The 20,077-nt window shown below is 41.7% G+C and overlaps 1 protein-coding gene across 5 annotated transcripts in view; it reads left to right on the top strand.

Annotated features, from left to right (window-relative positions):
- The window catches only part of MAK (male germ cell associated kinase), a gene marked incomplete at both ends in the record, with an annotated part of 49,643 nt that overhangs the window by 16,604 nt on the left and 12,962 nt on the right, over nt 1-20,077 (top strand). For all 5 annotated transcript variants that reach the window (XM_081088087.1, XM_081088086.1, XM_081088085.1 and 2 more), the window contains 3 exons: nt 54-221; nt 5,974-6,285; nt 12,855-13,027. In XM_081088087.1, the coding sequence (XP_080944213.1) occupies nt 54-221; nt 5,974-6,285; nt 12,855-13,027 (653 nt within the window). The remainder of the gene's footprint in view (nt 1-53; nt 222-5,973; nt 6,286-12,854; nt 13,028-20,077) is intronic.

Here is a 20,077-nt window from a genome sequence, read left to right as displayed (position 1 = left end):
TTGATTGCTAATTTCTTTTTGCTCTCCCCCCAACTTACATATTTCTTAAACAGAGTGACTGGCCAGAAGGGTATCAGCTTGCATCCTCGATGAATTTCCGTTTTCCCCAGTGTGTTCCTATAAACTTAAAAACTCTTATTCCCAATGCCAGTAATGAAGCTATTCAGCTTATGACTGAAATGTTGAATTGGGATCCAAAAAAACGACCAACAGCAAGCCAGGTAAAATGAATCTCCCTGGTATACTTTTGTTAAATGTTGAGGATTTACAATATCAGGGGAAAAAATATATATATACATATATATATCAAAGGTAAGTCTATTCTCAACCAGGGTTTACCAAGAGAATTAAGCCCTAACGCCTTAAGGCACCCAATATATATATAATGAATTAATTTCTAGGCATCTAAGATCCTTGGGAAAATTGCAAAAATAACCAGTGATTTTATGTGTTTTGTGGTTCAAATGAACAACATTATGAAGTTAAGTCTGAAAGGAATAAATCTCTAAAGATAAAAAATTCATGTATGTGACAGGCTGGTTAGGAAGAAACTAGTCATGGTAGTAAAAAGGCATCTCTCCAGTCATGGGACGTAATTGACTTTCTGATGCTTACCTTTGAGGTGGATTCTTGTTCATTCTCCCACAAGAGGGCAGCACGTGGCACTCACGCTTGGCTCCTTTGTGACTACACCTTATTGTATTGTATGTCAAGTCTCATGGTCTTTAAAACACCATGGTTTTAAATTAAAAACATGGGCTTTAATTTTAAAAGGCTTAGGTTAAAATGTCATATTAAGATTATTGTGTTCTTATTATCATTTAAATGTAAATTCAGTATTAAAATTACCAAAACATTATTTGGCTTTTAAACAAGTTTTAACTTGAGAAAATGTTTTGTAAAGGTCATCTGGAAGAACAAATGGGAAAGAATAGTCAAAACAGGTTTGAACAAAAATAAATAATTAGAAGCTGGTGGTAGGGGTGGAGAGCTTGCCCTAGCAAATATAAAGTAGTCTAAAGTGATGATAATGACAACAGTGAGGGTACTAGCATGAGAATTGACAAATAGCTCAGAGTTGCAAAGACTGTAAGTCAGTGTAAGGTAAACATGGCATCACAAATTGGAGGGGGGAGGGGGACTGTTCAGTGAATGTTACTGAGACAATAAACAGTTAACTCTTAGGGGAAAAGTAAATTTAGGTTTTACTTTTTTATCATTCTTTACAAGTAAATCACAGGTTTACATAATGGAGGGGGGTAACTAAACTATTAAGAACTAAAGAAAGTATGGGTGAATATTTGATTTCAAGATAAGAAAAATATAGGTATAAAAGTATTAAAAGAAAACAAAGGGAAAACTCAGAAGACGTGATTATAAAATTTTTTCTTATATAAACTTAAAATTGAAAGGCAAACTATTATTTTTAACACACATGACAGTGTACTTATGTTTCTAAACATTTATTACTTCTATAGTAAAAGTCTTTAAAATTTACTTAGAAAAGTGGGGCCCAGCTGAGTGTGGCTCAGCAGTTGAGCATCAACTGACCCAGGAACCAAGAGGTCACCAGTTCAATTCCTGATCAGGGCACATGCCCAGGCTGTGGGCTCTATCCCCAGTAGGGGACTTGTAGAAGGCAGATGATTGATGATTCTCATTATTGATGTTTGTATCTCTCTCTCTTTCTCCCTTCCTCTCTGAAATCAATAAAAGTATGTTTAAGAAGAAGAAAAAAACAAAGTGGGCATGAGACATGAAAAAAAAAATCACAGAAAAAGAAATTTAAATTACAAAAAATTTTTTTTAATGTGCAACCCTTGTTCACTATAATAAAATGCAAATGAAAATTAAGTACTATTTTTTACCTATGAAATTCACAAAATATAAAAATAGTTTAAAGGCTATTTCTTTAAATACTAATGGAAAGCAATTTTGCAATGTATATAAAGAACCTTAAAAAACAATCAGAAAGTTGGGTAAAGAATATGCCCGTAGATATTCAAAGCTAATTTAAAACTACCCATTGGAAGTATAAACCTAAATGTTTCTAGGGGAACATTCAAAGTATATACATCCTTATGAACTATAATGCCACCATTAAAAATGAAATTTTTAAAAGAAAGTAACCGTTTCAGAGAATTCTCAAGTGCTAAGTGTAAAAGTAAGCTATATTATATGTATAATATGATTTTATTTCTTAAATGTATATGTTACATAACTAGAAAAAATACTGCTCAGAAAAACATCCAAATGTGAGCAGTAGTTTTCTCTTGGTGTTGGCATTAGAGATTATTTTAATTTCTTCTTGACAACTTTCTGTACATTTCTTATACACTGCAATGGTCAAATATTCACTAAATAAACAGGAAAAAAGAAATTACTTTTTAAAAAGATTCTCTTGAAGAAGGGTAGCTGGTATCTTAAAGATGAAAAGTTGTTAGAGATGAAGCTTTGAAATTACAAAACACATTCATAAAGGTTCTAGCTCCAAAATAAGCATTATTAATTTAGTAGTATTAACATACAGTAAAACCTCAATATAAGGAACTAATTCAGGCAAGGGGGTGTATGTTAAAGCTGAAAATCCATCCTATATAATAAAAGCCTAATATGCTAAGTGTCTGGTCGTCTGGTCATCCGTTCAACCAATCAAAGCATAATATGCTAATGATATGCTAAGGCTGCTCAACCGCTCGCTATGACATACACTGACCACCAGGGGGCAGACTCTCAATGCAAGAGCTAGCTGCCCCCTGGTGGTCAGTGTGCTCCCACAGCCAGCCAACCTCCCCCATCCCACCCCCCGCCCCATCCAGCAGGCCCTATCTGGCAGCTGGCAGGCCTCCAGGCCCCCCGCCAGCAGCCCCAGCAGCCCCATCCAACAGGACTGGGTGAGACTGCCCCTGATAGGCCCTGATCTCTGGCCAGGCCTAGGGACCCCACCCATGCACAAAGTTTGTGCATCGAGCCTCTAGTAATAAAGTAGGTTTTCCAAATGCATATGTTAAAAAATTGACAAATTAGTTAACCTGTTTTTACTTATGTAGACACATTTGTGTAATTAAATTTAAGTATGTATGAAAAGTTTTAATTTCACAGAAAAATTTTCTATGTGTATTACAGTAATTTTAAATTTATACTGAATAGGTCTATAAATTCATGCAGTCACCAGTCACAGAGTAAGCAAACGCACATGGCTGGGGCCTGGGGTGTGGCTTATAGCACATGGGAACATCAGCCTAAGAGAGTTACAACTGCTGCAGAAAGTTAGACCATGTGACAACAGAACCAGTGACCGCTCATGATGCTTTGTGATCACATGCTAATCATTCTCGGAACATTTTTTATGAGGGGTGATTCTTGGATTTAAATATGTGAAGTGAAATTGTAGATATGTAATATTTATTTATGTTGGTGAAATTACTATAGTGTTTTTCCAACATATGGCCTATAAAATTGTTAAAAATAACTGAATAACAAAAATAACCTGTTAATTTAATTATAAGCAAATCTTGGTTAAAATAAGCATTTTAAAATTAACAGGGTATTAATTTGCATATATGGCATACGGACTGGAAATTTAGTCTGTTAAATTTAGTCCATTAAATCGAGGTCTAGAAAATTAAGGGTTTATTGTATTAATTAATCTGACTTAATTCAGAATTTGAGTACCTTCTGTGCATCAGGTACTGATGTATTTAAATTATCTATATTTAGCCCTAGCTGGTTTGGCTCAGTGGATGGAGCATCAACTTGCGGACTGAAGGGTCTCGGGCTCGATTCCGGTCAGGGGCACATGCCCAGGTTGTGGGCTCAATCCCCAGTTAGGGGTGTGCGGGAGGCAGCCGATCAATGATTCCCTCTCATCATTGATGCTTCTATATCTCTCCCTCTTCCTTCTTCTCTGAAATCAATAAAAAAAATAGTAAATAAATAAATAATCTATATTTGTTGAGTTCCACTTAGCAATGTCAGTATAATTAACACATACATCAGTTGTGGTAAGGGACATCTTAATAACTCTTTCCACCCCTGCCAAAATATTCCTCCTTACTCTTAACTATTTTCTTGTTCACTATTTCATAGCCCTGCTTTTTAGTGCAAGTAAGGAGACCTAGTTAGGGAAGGGTTAAGTTATAGGATACCGGGCCCATGTAGAGAGCTGCCTTCTTCCCTTACACACCCGAGAAGTTAACTCTGGGTTAGGGTTTTGCTCACATAGGGTAGGAAGTGCTGGAAAACAGCTTGGCTATCTTATGGAGGCCCCCCTCGGTCCCCCAATAGAAACTCAGCCGAACTGGGAGCTTCCCTCCTTCATCCAGGCATATGACACTGATAGGAGGATCAGCATCCACAGCTGAGCTGCACAGAAGGCTTCAGACATTGTCTAGACCAGCGGTCGCCAACCTCTCGGACCTCATGGACCACCAATGGTCAGTGGACCACCGGTTGGCAACCGCTGGTCTAGACCAAGTTTCATCAACCTTGGCACTGACCGTTCTGACCAGATAACTTTGCTGTGGGGACTGTTGTGTTCACACAGGATGTTAAGCGCATTCCTGGCAGCATGCCCAGATGCGAGTAGCATTTTCTACCCCCCATATCATGACAATAAAAAATGTCTCCAGACATTGCCAAATGTCTCCTGAGGGGCAAAATCACCCCCAGGTGAGAAGCACTGCTCTAGATTGTCACCAGGCCCCACACCTCCAACCCCATGCAATAGCAGCAGTTGGATGACTGAACTAGTGAAAACCCAAACAGTGATCATTTTCATTAGTAGTTTTATATTTTCTTCCCATAAATATCATCTCTTTGCCAGTGTATTGATACATAAGCTTTAATGTGTGCATTTATAATCTTCTTTCTTAGAATTTTTTATTGCTAGTAGATGTTATTACTAGAGGCCCGGTGCATGAATTCATGCATGGGTGGGGTCCCTCTGGGTGGCCTGCAGGGATCAGGCCAAAAACCTGCAGTCCAACGCTGCCTGCAGCTCCTACCGGCTGCTCCCGCTCATCCCGGCCCCACTGTGCCTGCCGTGGGCTCGTGCCCAATCAGTCCCGATCCTGGAGAGGCTCACGCTGCCACAGCAGCATTCGTGAGCCATGAGCCCTGCGTCTGGTGCCCTCCCAAGGGGAGTGGCCTGTGGGATCAGGCTGAAACCAGCTCTCCGACATCCCCTGAGGGGTCCCAGATTGCAAGAGGGTGCAGGCCAGGGTGAGGGATCCCACCGGTGCACGATGGGGCCAGGGAGGGGCCATGAGAGGGCTCCAGGGCATGTTTGGCCCATCTCGCTCAGTCCTGATCAGCTGGACCCCAGCAGCAAGCTTACCTACCAGTCAGAGCATCTGCCCCCTGGTGGTCAGTGCACATCATAGTGAGCAGTTGAGCAGCCTTAGCATATCATTAGCATATTACACTTTGATTAGTTGTTCAGTTCTGCCATTCAGTCTATTTGCATATTACCCTTTTGTTATATAGGATAGGATACTTAAGCTAAGAGTAGCCCTGAATTTTATAAATGTTTGAGTTAATCATTTTAAATAATCTACATAGGTTTTCTAACTCATTTCTTAGTGCCTTTGGATGGACTCTAAACCATTATCAGTATCTAGCATTTTAGTTTGAATTGATCACATTAAATTTAACCAGTGCTTATAAGTAGATTTTGTTTTCATATAAAATCTTAAATAGAATAGTTGCTTTGCCTTGATGTTAAAATTACAAGTGAGTTTTACATTCTTTCTACTAACTTGTGCTTTATTTCTCTTGAGAAATTTATTTCTCACATCATTTTTTCCTGGTTATCTTTTTAAAGTCGCCACACGGGAGAAATTGGATGCTCTCTAAATTTTTTAAACTTATCTAGGCTAGTGATATATGCCTAGCCCAATGTCAAACAGCAGTTTATATGCAATAAATTTAGGTGAAACCATTTTCCATTTGTTATTTCCATGTTTTTTATAGGCGTTGAAACACCCATATTTTCAAGTTGGACAGGTATTAGGCCCTTCCTCACATCATCTGGAATCGAAACAGCCTTTGCATAAGCAGGTGCAACCACTAGAATCGAAACCACCTTTAATTGATCTAGAACCTACGCCTCTGCCAGACATAAATGATCAGACTGCTGGACAGCCCCAGCCAAAAAACAGCCACCAGCCACTGCAGTCCATCCAGCCGCCACAGAACATGAGTGTCCAGCAAGCGCCAAAGCAGCAGAGCCAACAGAAACAGCCTCAACCACTGTTTCCAAGTATTGTCAGGAACATGCCAACCGTAAGTAGCCCATGGCGCTTGAGGTGCAGTAGTTTGACTAGTTCAATTAGGATTTCATGTTCTAGGCATTCCTGAAAATGTCAGGGAAGATACAAAAGATTATTCTGTGTTAAAGCCTCTACTTTCTCTGGCAAGAGCTTGGCAGGATATAAAATTCTAAAAAGAAAACCTCAGAATGAACGTAATAAAGTTTGTATGCTACAGACTTTTCTTAAGTTACTTAGATGCACAAGAACTCTGGGACAAAAGAGAGCTGATAAGGATTTTAATAGTAATTTTATACTGTTTTTAAATGTTGATGAACATGAACAGAATGTTTTTTTAAGTGTCAGGCATAATATAAAACTTCCTCTTCCCACTTCTTTTGTTCATTTCAGGGAGCTTGTCAGGTGCCATATATTTTAACTGTCTCCTCAAGATGTATGCTATACTCCCAAATGCATTGTATTTGCGGATTTTAGAACTGAAAGAGATCTTAAAGAACAGTGTCTAATTCCTTATCCAGTCCTGTGGGCCTGATATACTATAAGTAAGCCCTGCCCCCAATAGCAACAACAACATTCTAACATGCTATTGATTACTTGTTTCTTATGTGTATTATTTATTTTCTGGCTCTTCCTACAAGAATTTAAACTCCATAAAGTCAGGGATGTTTGTTTTATTTATCAATACAGACCCAAAAACCAAAATGGGGACTGGCCCATGGTAAATTCTCAACAAATATCTGGTGAATGAATGGATGTCCACACTATTTTTGATCAACCTCCAGGGTCTTGAGAAAGCCATACTTTCTGACTAAGAAAGTTCTGTATACTGAGCTAAAATCTGGCTTTCTGTAGCTTTTAACAAAGGTTAAGCACTCTTCTAGAAGGCAGCCTTTCAGATGTTTGAAAATAGCCCTTCATCATCTGCCTTTTTCTCTAGGGAGAAGCACCCCCGTTCCCTCACATACTCCACCTATGACATTGTTCACCAGTGGCTGAGTAACCTTTGGTTCCTGTGTATGAAGGAGCCTTTGAGTCCCCTCATCACCTACTTACCATGTAAAATGAGGCTGCCAGAACCAGAGGCAGACAGCAGGTAGGGAGGGAAAAATGGTGAATCACCTCCAACATTCCAGAGCCATATGTTCACTTGTGCCACTAAGGATTACATTTCTGTTTTTGTTTATTTTTCTTGGAATGAACATCAAATGTTGACTCATATTGAGAGACAAGAAATGGAAGCTGATATTTATTAAGTAACTACTAAGTGTCATGCACTCTGCTAGGCACCCCCCGGCATGCATTCACTAAGTTAAAGTAACCAATAACCTCATCCTAAATTTTTCAATAGCTAATAAGTTCCAGAGTTGGGATTGAGCATTTTGTCAACTAAAATTTCTAAGGTTATTTTTAACAAGTGCTAAATCACATATTCTGTGCCTTTCTTTGTGTACTTGATCTCTAGGATTCAAAAATTACAATACCTTATTTTTACTTCTCAAATTTCTAATAAGTGTTCTTAAACCCTTATTTTGTCTTCTCAGTTTAACCATCCTATCAAGCTTGTCACCAGCTATGGATTCATTTAGTTGTTCATTTGATTTTTCTCCTTTACTTTTATGATGAACAATGAGCCTTAGGGCAGACCACTCGAACCTTCTTCTAGATCAGTGGCTCTCAACCTTCTTAATGCCACGACCCTTTAATACAGTTCCTCATGTTGTGGTGACCCCCAATTTCATTGTTACAAATTGAACATAATTAAAGCATGGTGATTAATCACAAAAACAATATGTAATTATATGTGTGTTTTCCAATGGTCTTAGGCAACCCCTGTGAAAGGGTTGTTCGACCCCCAAAGGGGTCGCGACTCACAGGTTGAGAACCGCTGTTCTAGATTGACACTGATCCATTAATCAGTACTCTTAGATTATTGAATTAAGTACTCATTCTGGTAGGGCTGCCATAACAAAATACCATAGACTGGTGGATTAAACAACAGAAATTTATTTTCTCACAGTTCTGGAATCTGGGAAGTTAATTATTAAGGAAACCAATTTGATTTTTTGGTGAGAACCCTCTTCCTGGCTCATAGACAGTACTTCTTGCCTTGCCCTTATGTGGCAGAGAGAGAGAAAGCAAGCTCTCTAATGTCTCTCTTTTTGAAAAAATACACTGAGTGGCCAGATTATTATGACCACCTGACGTTTGCAGGCAAAATAGCCGTACACTGCATCGTATGGGATATGGAAGCTGAAGGCCTGTTTGAACACCTTTGCTGTCTGCAGTTAGCAAGATAAAACATCTCCAATTCTCACAGGAACACAAAGATTGGAAAGTCGAGCATTGGAAAAAAGTCATGTGGTCCGATAAATCACGTTTCCAGTTGCATCATGCAGATGGCAGAATGAGAATTTGGCGGAAACAGCATGAAAGCATGCACCTCACATGCATGAGTACAACCCTTCAAGCTGGTGGGGGCAGTGTTATGGTTTGGGGCATGTTTTCCTGGCATGATGTGGGCCCTTTAATTCGTGTGGAACAACATCTGAATAGCACAACATACCTAAGTATCGTTGCTGATCAGGTTCATCCTATCATGTTGATGGCGTATCCCAATGGAGATGGCTTCTTCCAACAAGACAATGTGCCATGCCACGGCGCTCGTATTGTGCAGGAGTGGTTTCAAGAACATGAGGGGGACTTTACCTTGCTTAGGTGGCCCCCACAATCACCAGATCTCAATCCAATTGAGCATTTGTGGGATAAAGTTAAAAGAGCCATCAGGCAGCTGGTTCCACAACCATCAAATCTCACAGAACTGGACAGTGCTATTCATCAGGCATGGTGTCAGATTCCTCGCATCACCTTTCAACATCTCGTGGAGTCAATGCCAAGAAAAATCGCCGCAGTATTGAAGGCAAAAGGTGGCCCAACAAAGTACTGATGGGGTGGTCATAATAGTCTGGCCACTCAGTATGTATTTATGTGTATGTATGTATATGTGTGTGTGTGTGTATATATATATGTATATGTATATATGTACATATATATGTGTGTGTATATATATAGACATATATATATATATATATATATATATATATAGACATATATCCCATGTTCAAAGGCTGTTAAATCACATTGTTTATCCATATCTTCAGAAAAAAATCACTTCTACTGTCACAGTAAACAACCTGCTTCCCTATTTTATAATAGTCTGGCCCTCTAGCAACTTCAGCACAAAATTATAGCTAATTTGCCTACAAACGTCAGGTGGTCATAATAATCTGGCCACTCAGTGTATATGTATATACACACACAGTATTTTTTAAATATATTTTTTATTGATTTCAGAGAGGAAGGGAGAGGGGGAGAGAGAAACATCAATGATGAGAGAGAATCATTGATCAGCAGCTCCTGCACGCCCCCTACTGGGGATTGGGCCTGCCACCTAGGTATGTGCCCTTGACCGGAATCGAACACAGGACCCTCAGTCCACCGGCCGACACTCTATCCACTGAGCCAAACTAGGGCTAATGTCTCTTCTTATAAAGGCACTAATCCTATCACATGGACCTCCATCTTCATGGCCTCATATGTAATCCCCAGTTACCTCCTAAAGGGCCATCTCCAAATACCATCACAATGGAACATAACTTTTGGGGGGACATATAGATTTCAACATATAAAGTTGGGGGATGTAAACATTCAGTCCATAACAGTACTGATCCACCTTTGTTGTCCTTTCATTCCTTCATTTTGTTGATAGCATGAAAGACTCTGTCACCTGCTGTGCTCAAGTCCATGTAGACTACCTGGTGGCCTATATAATCTACCACTTTTTTTTACTCAAGGCTTAAAAACTTTCCCTTTATAACTAATTTTACAATCTTTTCCCTCATTCTATACCAACCTTATTAATATGCAATTTGTAAAAGTCCACCCTCTACTTTATAAAAATTATATATATTGCCCCTTTCCAGTTTTCGCAGACATACAAGACTACTTCATATAACTGACATTGTTTAACAGCATACAACATCAGCTCCCTAAAATACAATTCAGCTGAAATAAGACTTAAACTCAGCTAAGTATAACCTTTGATTAACTCTACTCATCTGAGGCTTTAAATCTTTTTATTCTTTTTAGTCTGGAGCTCATGCTCCCTGGCAAAGAAAACAGTGGTGTACTAAAATCTGGCAAATAACAGTTTTTGTCATCCTCCATCACTGTGACTCCATCAACTTCAAGTAATAGCATATCCATTCTTCAAGCATCTTCTTGCTCCCAACATAGTTGCATTTGCTCACCTTGCTTCCAAATTCCCTACTTTTCAATTGCCTTGGATTTTTCAGTTTATGTGTCCCCAAACAACCCCATGTAAATTTTAATAGAACCAACTCATTGTCTTCCCAAGCCAGGTCTTCTTCCTAATTCTTTATTTCTATTAAGAGAATCACCATTCTGAAATGGTCAGGCTCCAACTTTTAAAGTGTCCTGGCCTTTCTTTCTCTGTGTCCACTAGGGTCACATGTAGTGACTATGACAGAAACCTGACCACTGTGGCTTAAACAATAAGTGGTTGTTTTTCTCTCATAAGAAGTCAAGTGGTGGGCAAGCCAGGACTGGTGCTGCTGATAAAAGTAGCCAGACTGCTTTTGTCTTCCTGTTCTACCTCGTAGCAGGCAGCATTTATTTGTATGGACATAAGATAGTTGTTGCTCCTATAGGGTTGCATCTGACTTCTAGAAGGGGAAAGAGTGAAAAACACTGGTACATGCTAGCAAAGTCTTTCCTGGAAGTCCCTCCCAATAGACTTGTACTTACAGCTCACTAGCTAGATCACGTCACATGTCTACATATAGCTGCAAAGGAGGCTGGAATTTTGGATATTTTAACTGGGCATATTGATGCATTGAACAAAATATTAGTAAGGAAGAAGGTGAGGATGGCTATTGGGTGGGCAACTAGCAGTGTCTACCACATGGTCCTTTGACCTCTTTTGAGATAGACATAAAATCCAGACCTTTTTTCCCTTGTTGATATCAAATGTATTCTTTCCTGAGCATTCCAAACACTATGAATCTGTTCCCCCTGTCACTGCATGCCACTGTCACTTTAAAGGCCTCCTATTTGAAGCCTGACCTTTCTAGCATGCTGCCTTTATCCCAGGGGTGGGCACACTTTTTGACTCGAGGGCCACAATGGGTTCTTAAACTGGACTCAGAAGAAGGAGCTGCGGCCGTGTTTCCCGACGTTGCCATGTTAACACTGCTGCTGGTGAAGGAGCGGAGGGGAGAGGAGGAGAACCCTCAGCTCTTTCGGCTCCGCGGGCCGGATAGAACAGCCGAACGGCCGGATCCGCCAGCGGGCCGTAGTTTGCCCACGGCTGCTTTATCCCATTGTTTTGTGTGGGGGTTTTTTTCTATTGTTCTCTATTACCCACAGGGTAGCTGCAATTTCTTAGGCAGACATTGAAGGCCCTTCATAATGTAGTATGCATCTGTCTTTGCAACCCCATCCTCCACTACTTCAGCACAAACCACCTGCTTCTGTAAACTTATTCTACCCTTTTTTCCTGGAACAAACTCTGGCCCTTTCCTATTGAAAAGCCATACTTTATACATGTCCTCTTCCAAACTAATAATAACAACAGCAGCAATAATACCTAACTGTTAAGCCCAGATTTCAGGATCCCCAAAAGACCATCAGGGAGCTGAGTCCAATGCAAAAGCAAAAGAGCCTTTATTCGAGCTAGCTCGAGCTCCCCGTCCACCACACTCGCCGACACAGCATCAGGAGGCAGAGAGAGAGGGATAGAGAGCTCTGTGGGGAGAGGGGTTTTATAGGGGGTTTGGAGTAAGGGGAGGAGAGAGGACTGTGGGCCCTGCCGATTGGCCAGGCGCAAGTCGGGGTCTTGTTACACAGGATGTGGTTGTGTCTATGGTGCGCACTTCCCTTGATTATCATTGGTTAGTTTAAAGAAATCCTAGGTATGGCTAGCAGAGGCTTGGGCTTCCGGGAAGAAGCTCTTTGCTGAGCACATGGCTAATGGCTGCTGCCCAATAATGGAGGATCTGGGGTAAGATGGAGGGCGGCGTAGCCCTTGCCCTTTCACTAACCTTTAGTAAGTCTTGTGTGTGAGGCCCTATCCTAAGGACTTTCAATGTATTTTACTATTAAATTAATAAACACCAAGTTAGATAAATACTATATGTTCCCATTTAAGGAGGAAGAAATGAAGGCTTTGAGAAATTGTCACTTCTTAAAGAGAGACAGCCAACACATGGCAGTTTTCCAAATTACCCATCAATGAAGAGTCAGTTTTGATCCTAAGTCTTCAAGTCTCCCTCCAAACCAAGTTTACAGAGATCTCGCCCTTCTCTCAATTCCTGCTGTATTTTTAGCGTGTGCTACCTCTATTTTTGGTAATACTTTTAAATGTATCTATATATATGTATGTTATTTCCATAACTATAGGGAAGCTCCTTGAGAATGGGGACACTTAGTATCAAATACAATAGCTTATACATAAAAGCATTCAGCAAATGATCAAAGAGGCTGATGACTGATTTTCCACCACAGAAGCCAAGCAGCATGCTGGGGCACAAGAGCATGAGGAGGCGTTGGGGTCAGACTGTGTTCAAGTCTGGAGATAGTTGGGAAGACTTTGAGGACAGTGATTTTGGAGCCTCCCAAACCAAGAAACCAGGCATGAGTGTTTTCAGAGAAAAGAGGAGAAAAGATTCTCCATTTCGGTAAGATTTCAGATTCCTCCGGAAAGTATATTTTTATTATGCATCAACCTTATTTTATTCCTTAAGTATAAATGAATGTAGATATTAAAAGATAATAAATAGCTTAAAACTAACTTACCTCTGAAAAGGTAAGACTTGACTTCTCACAGTAATGATTCTCAGTACTGGTGGCTGAGTGCCGTGGGTGGGTGGAGGAAGGGATTCTTGTTAAATTTTCAGTGTGCCCTCTTGAATTATGATCACCATTATTCCCATTTGAAATTCACATGCCTACTTGCAGAAAGCAAGCATACTCAGACGGTGTCCAGATTCAACTATTTGCTTGCTATTCTAAACTTTTTTTTAAAATCATTTTCTGAGCTTTTTCTGGAATTTTAATATCTCTGGCAGTCCCTTTTTATAAGTTGAATAATCATGAGCACTTTATTCAACTTTGAAGTGAAGGTGGGTTAAGTTTTGATCAACGTTTTGGGAAAATATTTTCTCCCCTCCTCCCCCACTCTTTGGATCAGAAGAGAAACAGGGAGAAAAGATGTAGTATGAATCGGGGAAATTTATCTAATCGCTGTTTGGTATTATATATTGCTGAAATCTTCATTTTGGAGTACACATACCTGTGAAGGTGCATGAAGACTCTCTAAGGGGGATACATGCTTGGATAATTTTTTAAATTAATTTTTATTGATTTGAGAGAGAGAGAAGCATGGATTTGTTGTTCACTTATTCATTGGTTGATTCTTGTATGTGCCCTGACAGGGGATTGAACCTACAACCTTGGCATCTCAGGACAACACTCTAATCAACTGAGCTACCTGGCCAGGGCCTGCTTGGATAATTCTTAGAGTTCCATAGTATTCTTCCCTAAAATATATGAGCTGGAGAATAAACCTGCTTAATCTACTTCCCACTTTGCCAGAGAGTCACCTCTCAGCCATTTCAAATCTTGCATGGCATAAAGGTATAACAACCTGAATGGTGCTAAACAAAGGAAGAAATCAGAAGACTCGCACCTTCAATTAATTCAAAAGGCTTTCTGTCTATCCTTGTGTTATGCATATTTCTAAGAGGAAAAGCCTGTGTTACAAATAGGGTATTTCAGTATGTTTGGAAAGCATGGAAATTCAGAACCACTTGAAGTACCAGAGCCTAGAGATGCTTTTTGTTTTAAGTGTAGAATGTTTTGTGTAACTGTTATCGGTGGGTTAGTTGCTATCTGTGTCCCCCCACCTGTTACTGGTAGTGGAGCTCTTGGGGAGCCCCGGGAACAGGAATTTTCTGAGGCTCCCCACGGAGGATGAGGTATCATGCAAAGCTTTATTTAAGATACAATATTAAGGGAGTTCCCCTCCAAGGTTTCATTTCCCTCCAGCCTGCCATGGAAAAAGTCCAGCTGTCTCTCCAGCATAGCTAGACTTAAAGCCACTGCCCAGAGTCTTTGCTCTAAGCACAGTCCAGTCCAGCATCTGGCTAGCTTAGCCTGTGTACCCAGCTGCAGTCCATTGCATGTGGGGCCTGCATGGCCATAGGCCGTGTGCACAGGTCATGGAGCAAGCAAGAAATAGGAGCATAAGAGCATGCAAGCAAGAGAGAGAATTCTTTGGGGATTATGTATTCCTCAATTTTCATGGGTGTGCATAGGGACCCACCCTCCTAACCAATGATCTTTGTTCCCAGGTTAAACTGACAGGCAAGCACCTTCTTTAAGTCACCCCAACTTCACTGCACATGCACCCATCTTCCCCTTTGTTTGATTCCTGTCCCTAGTTATTTGCAGGGAATGGACCGGGGCGGGGGTATGGTGGGTTCTCTGAGGAAAATAAAGTTGCACCTTTCTGGTGAAGCTGCCTAGATGACCATGCTTATAATGTCTGGCCTATCCTGTCCTCTCTTTCTATTACTAATGTTAATAAACTAGGTAACAAACTATCTGATTTTTCAAAACCTATGGATCTAAATTATACATAATTTTTAAAGATTCAGAGTGTTTTATGTAATAGGGTAGTTAAAATTTATTTTATCAAGTCATACCATGAAATACTCCAATTATGGTCAATCCTCATAATTTCTACACTAATAAAAGAGAAAAATGGTAATTGGCGTACGGCGATCCTTTTTCATTGGCTAATCAGGGCTATATGCAAATTAACTGCCAACTAAGATTGGCAGTTAACTGCCAACTAAGATTGGCAGTTAACTGCCAACAAGATGGTGGCTAATTTGCATATGTAGGCACAATGCAGGGAGGCGAAAGGGAAAGCAGGAAGAAGCCCCCTGCCACTGACAGTGATCGGAAACCCAGGGGGGAGCTAAGAGCTGGGGGGCAGGGCAAAGGCGGCCCTGGGGCCGCCTTTGCCCTGCCCCCCAGTCATGATAGGAAAATCAGGCGCCTTTGCCGCCCTGGCCAGTGATAGCAGGAAGTAGGGGTGGAGCCAGCGATGGGAGCTGGGCACAGTCGAAGCTGGCAGTCCCAGGAGCTAGGGGTCCCTTGCCTGGGCCTAAAGCGAAGCCTACGATCGCGGCGCCCCCCGCTGCCACTGCAGGTCCCCGCTGCCTGGGCTGGACGCCTAGGCCAGAGGCGTTAGGCCTGGGCAGGGGCAGAGCCTGCAACCGCGGGGAGCTGGGGGTCCCCTGCCCAGGCCTGACACCTCTGCCGGAGGCCTCAGGCCTGGTCAAGGGGCCGATCCGGTGATTGGTGATCGGAGGGTGATGAGGGTCAACTCCTCTGGCTGAGGCATCAGGCCTGGGTGGGGGGCGGAGCCTGGGATTGGGGGGATATGAGGGTCCCCTTGCCCAGGCCTGAAGCCTGCGTCAGAGGCGTCAGGCTTGGGCGGGGGGTGGAGCAAGCGATCAGAGGGAGATGGGGGTCCCCTGCCCAGGCATGATTCCTGGGCCAGAGGCCTCAGGCCTGGGCTGGGGCCAGAGCCAGTGATCGGGGGGAGATGGGGGTCCCCTGTCCAAGCCTGACACCTCTGGCGGAGGCGTCAGGCCTGGGCAAGGGGCCGATCAGGCGATCGGAGGGTGATGGGGGTCAACGCCTGAGGGCTCCCAGTATGTGAGAGGGGGCAGGCTGGGCTGAGGGACACTCTCCCCCCCACACACACACACCCAGTGCATGAATTTCGTGCACCGGGCCCCTAGTATAATATAAAAGCATAATATGCTAATTAGACCGGACAGCCGAACAATCTTCCACACATCATTCCAGACGTCCTTCCAGACGAAGCTGGGGCAGCAGGGGCCAAGGCAGAGGTGGTTAGGGACGATCAGGCAGGCAGGCAAGCAGTTTGGGGCGATGAGGCAAGCAAGCAGGCAAGCAGGGGCAATCAGGCAGTCAGGCGAGTGGTTGTGGCAATCAGGCAGGCAGAGTGGTTAGGGACGATCAGGCAGGCAGGTGGGCGAGTGGTTAGGAGCCAGCGGTCCCAGATTGCGAGAGGGTGCAGGCCGGGCATGAATTTCATGCAACAGGCCTCTAGTATGTATGTATGTATGTGTGTATATATATATATATTTTAAGTGTAATGCCAACTGTGAGAGAGGGACATTTTTAAGGTTACGAAGTAGTAAATCCTCATAACATTCCATCTTATGGAATATTTACTGTTTTTTATCTGCTATTAATAAGTAAAAAGAAATAAGATTATTTAATTTATGATGAAAATTATAGACTTCAACTTAAACGTGCAGGGAGCTACATAGTTGTTTTTTAAACAATTCTTTGCAACTGGGAGCAAAGAGTTTGAAAACCATTGGTGTAGCATGTAGACAACTTGACAACTTTTCTTTTTAAACCTATATCACTCATTTCAGCTGAACTTTATCATATACAGGGGTGGGCAAAAGTAGGTTAATAATATGAATAATAAATAATACAGTAATTAAATAATAAAACAAGAATAAACTGTTTCACATACTCACAACTTTAAACCTACTTTTTTCCACCCCTTTATTTTTAGAGGTAGAAGATGTTTGAATCAAAACCCAGAGTTAAGATCAAGTTTGTAGTTTATGTGCTTGATTCTGGCAAGGGGACAGTTAGTAAATTTCTTCAACATCAAATATTCCTTTTCTCTAGAATCCTTTAGAAAAAGAGAAACTCTACAACAATGACTTTTTTTTTTAAATTAAATCTTCATTGTTCAGATTATTACATTTGTTCCTCTTTTTTCCCCCCGTAACTCCCCTCCTCCCAGTTCCCCCCCCCCACCCTCCGCCCTCACTCCCCACCCACTGTCCTCATCCATAGGTGCACGATTTTTGTCCAGTCTCTTCCCGCATCTCCCACACCCCTTTCCCCCTCAAGAATAGTCAGTCCATTCCCTTTCTATGCCCCTGATTCTATTATGATCACCAGATTATTTGTTCACTTGATTCTTAGATTCACTTGTTGATAGATGCATGTTTGTTGTTCATAATTTGTATCTTTACCTTTTTCTTCTTCTTCCTCTTCTTAAAGGATACCTTTCAGCATTTCATATAATACTGGTTTGGTGGTGATGAACTCCTTTAGCTTTTCCTTATCTGTGAAGCTCTTTATCTGACCTTCAATTCTGAATGATAGCTTTGCTGGATAAAGTAATCTTGGTTGTAGTTTCTTTGTATTCATCACTTTGAATATTTCTTGCCATTCCCTTCTGGCCTGCACAGTTTCTGTTGAGAAATCCGCTGACAGCCGTATGGGTATTCCCTTGTAGGTAACTGAGTTTCTTTCTCTTGCTGCTTTTAAGACTCTCTCTTTGTCTTTTGCTCTTGGCATTTTAATTATGATGTGTCTTGGTGTGGTCCTCTTTAGATTCCTTTTGTTTGGGGTTCTCTGTGCTTCCTGGACCTGTAAGTCCATTTCTTTCACCAGGTGGGGGAAGTTTTCTGTCATTATTTCTTCAAATAGGTTTTCAATATCTTGCTCTCTCTCATCTTCTGGCACCCCTATAATTCTGATGTTGGTACACTTGAAGCTGTCCCAGAGGCTCCTTACACTATCTTCGTATTTTCGGATTCTTTTTTCATTTTGCTTTTCTGGTTGGGTGTTTTTTGCTTCTTCGCATTTCAAATCTTTGCCTTGATTCTTGCACTCCTGTGGTCTGCTTTTGGGAGTCTGCATAGTATTCGTTATTTCAGTCCATGTATGCTTAATTTCTAGTTGGTTCTTTATCATAACATCGAGGGTCTCATTAGATTTCTTGAGGATCTCACTACATTTATCGGCGGCTTCTAGACAGTTCTTAAGAGACCTTAAAAGTGTGGTTCTGAACTCAATATCCTCCATTGACAGTTTTGTCCTGTTTCTTTGTCTCCGCATTTTTTATGCTTTCTTGGTGCACCCCCTAGTGGTCTTTGTGCGCAGTCTTGTTGTAGTTAAGCCTTGATTGTTGTCGGCAATACCGGGGGTGATTTGACCTCTAGGCTAACTGGCTATGAGAGTCCGCTGTGTCTGCAGTGGGAGAGCTTCTGTGCTGGATCTTTAGGGCGGTGCTAATCTATCGTTTGCCTGAGGCTATCCGGCAAATGGCTCTGCACAGGGCTTGGGCAGGGCGGGTCCCCGGGGATCTACAGGGCGGGCAGAGCAAGGAGTTATGGCTGCTCTCAGTTCTGTCCCTAGGGGCTCTGCCTCTCAGAGTCCCAGCAACCGCTGCAAACCTCGGAGAGAAAGCTGCCTTCGAGTTCCGACCGAAGCCAGACAGTCCTGCTTCTCCCGTTTGAGTCTGGGTCCCTAGAGACTCGCCCAGATCTGGAACTCAGAGTCTGAAACTCCCTCCCAATTGAAAACAACAACCGCGCCCTCCACCTCCAGCCTGCTCCGCGTGCACTCCGCACCTGAGTATTTCACTTCAGCACTGCGCCTCCTCTGAGTCTGGGTATGATATTCTCTTTCCTCCTAGTTGTAGAATTTCCACTCAGCCAGCCTTCCTGTGGTTCTGGATGATGTCCGTTCTGTCTTTTAGTTGTTTTTTGAAGTGGGTGGTTGAGGCAGCAATCTCCGGCGTTAACCTATGCCGCCATCTTGGTTTCCGTGAATCGAAGTTCTCCCCGACTTTTTAATATAGGTATTTCTTCCATTTTTTTTGGTATCTTTAAATTGCCTTATATACTTTAGACATAATAATTATTAATATACTACTATTTATTAAGTGCCTACCTAAATTTTATTTATAATTATAATTTTTATACTTCATTAAAAATACCTACAGAATAGGACACTGAGCCTCAGAGAGGTTAAATAGGTTGGCTCCAGCCATTGTGACTGCATCGGTTGGGTGTCGTCCTATGCACTGAAAGGTTGCCAGTTCAATTACCCATCAGGGCACATGTCTGGGTGGCTGGCTAGATCCCCAGTAGGGGGCATGCAGAAGGCAGCCACTTGATGTTTCTCTCTCTTTCTCCCTTTCCCTTCCTCTCTCTCTAAAAATCACTTTTAAAAATCTTAAATAAATAAATAGGTTGCCCAAGGGCAGATGAGGCTTAATTCAAATCCAGATCTGTCTCTTCTGTACCACACTACCTCTTACGCAGCAGGAGCTCAAATACTTGATGAGCTGGATGAACTCTGCTATTCTCTGCTCAGTTTCTCAGGCAACCTGGTCTTCCCCATAAAGAATACAAAGTACCAAATACTGACGTGTAAAGCCTTTACTTAATGATTATGTTCTTTTAAGATATTTACACTAATTTATATTTAAACTTGTATTCATACTCAGTAGACATTTACTAAGTACCTAGTTGGTATTAAGCAGAGGAATGAATATGATATAGTCTGTCTTCTGTCTATCAAATGTATAGCAGCAGAAATAAAACCTGCAAGTAACTGTAGCACAAGACAGAGTGTGTATTAAGGGCCACTAATGAGAGAGCTGCAGGAAGCTCTAAGAGTTCTGTTTTGAGGCAGACCACTTTGAGGAGGAGAGGAAAGTCTTTTTAAAGTAACCATGTTGAAAATTACTAGAATTTCAGCAATTGGTGTAACTACAGTGGACTATGGGGAAGGGAAAGACATCAGAAATGGGTGGCACTGTTTCTAATGAGGGGCCTGCCTGTGTCTAAGGTTCTCCTAAAGTG

This window comes from Myotis nattereri (assembly GCF_964212035.1).
Source record: "Myotis nattereri genome assembly, chromosome: 3".
NCBI classification, from domain to species: Eukaryota; Metazoa; Chordata; class Mammalia; order Chiroptera; family Vespertilionidae; genus Myotis; species Myotis nattereri.
This window is presented reverse-complemented; position numbering and strand designations above follow the sequence as displayed.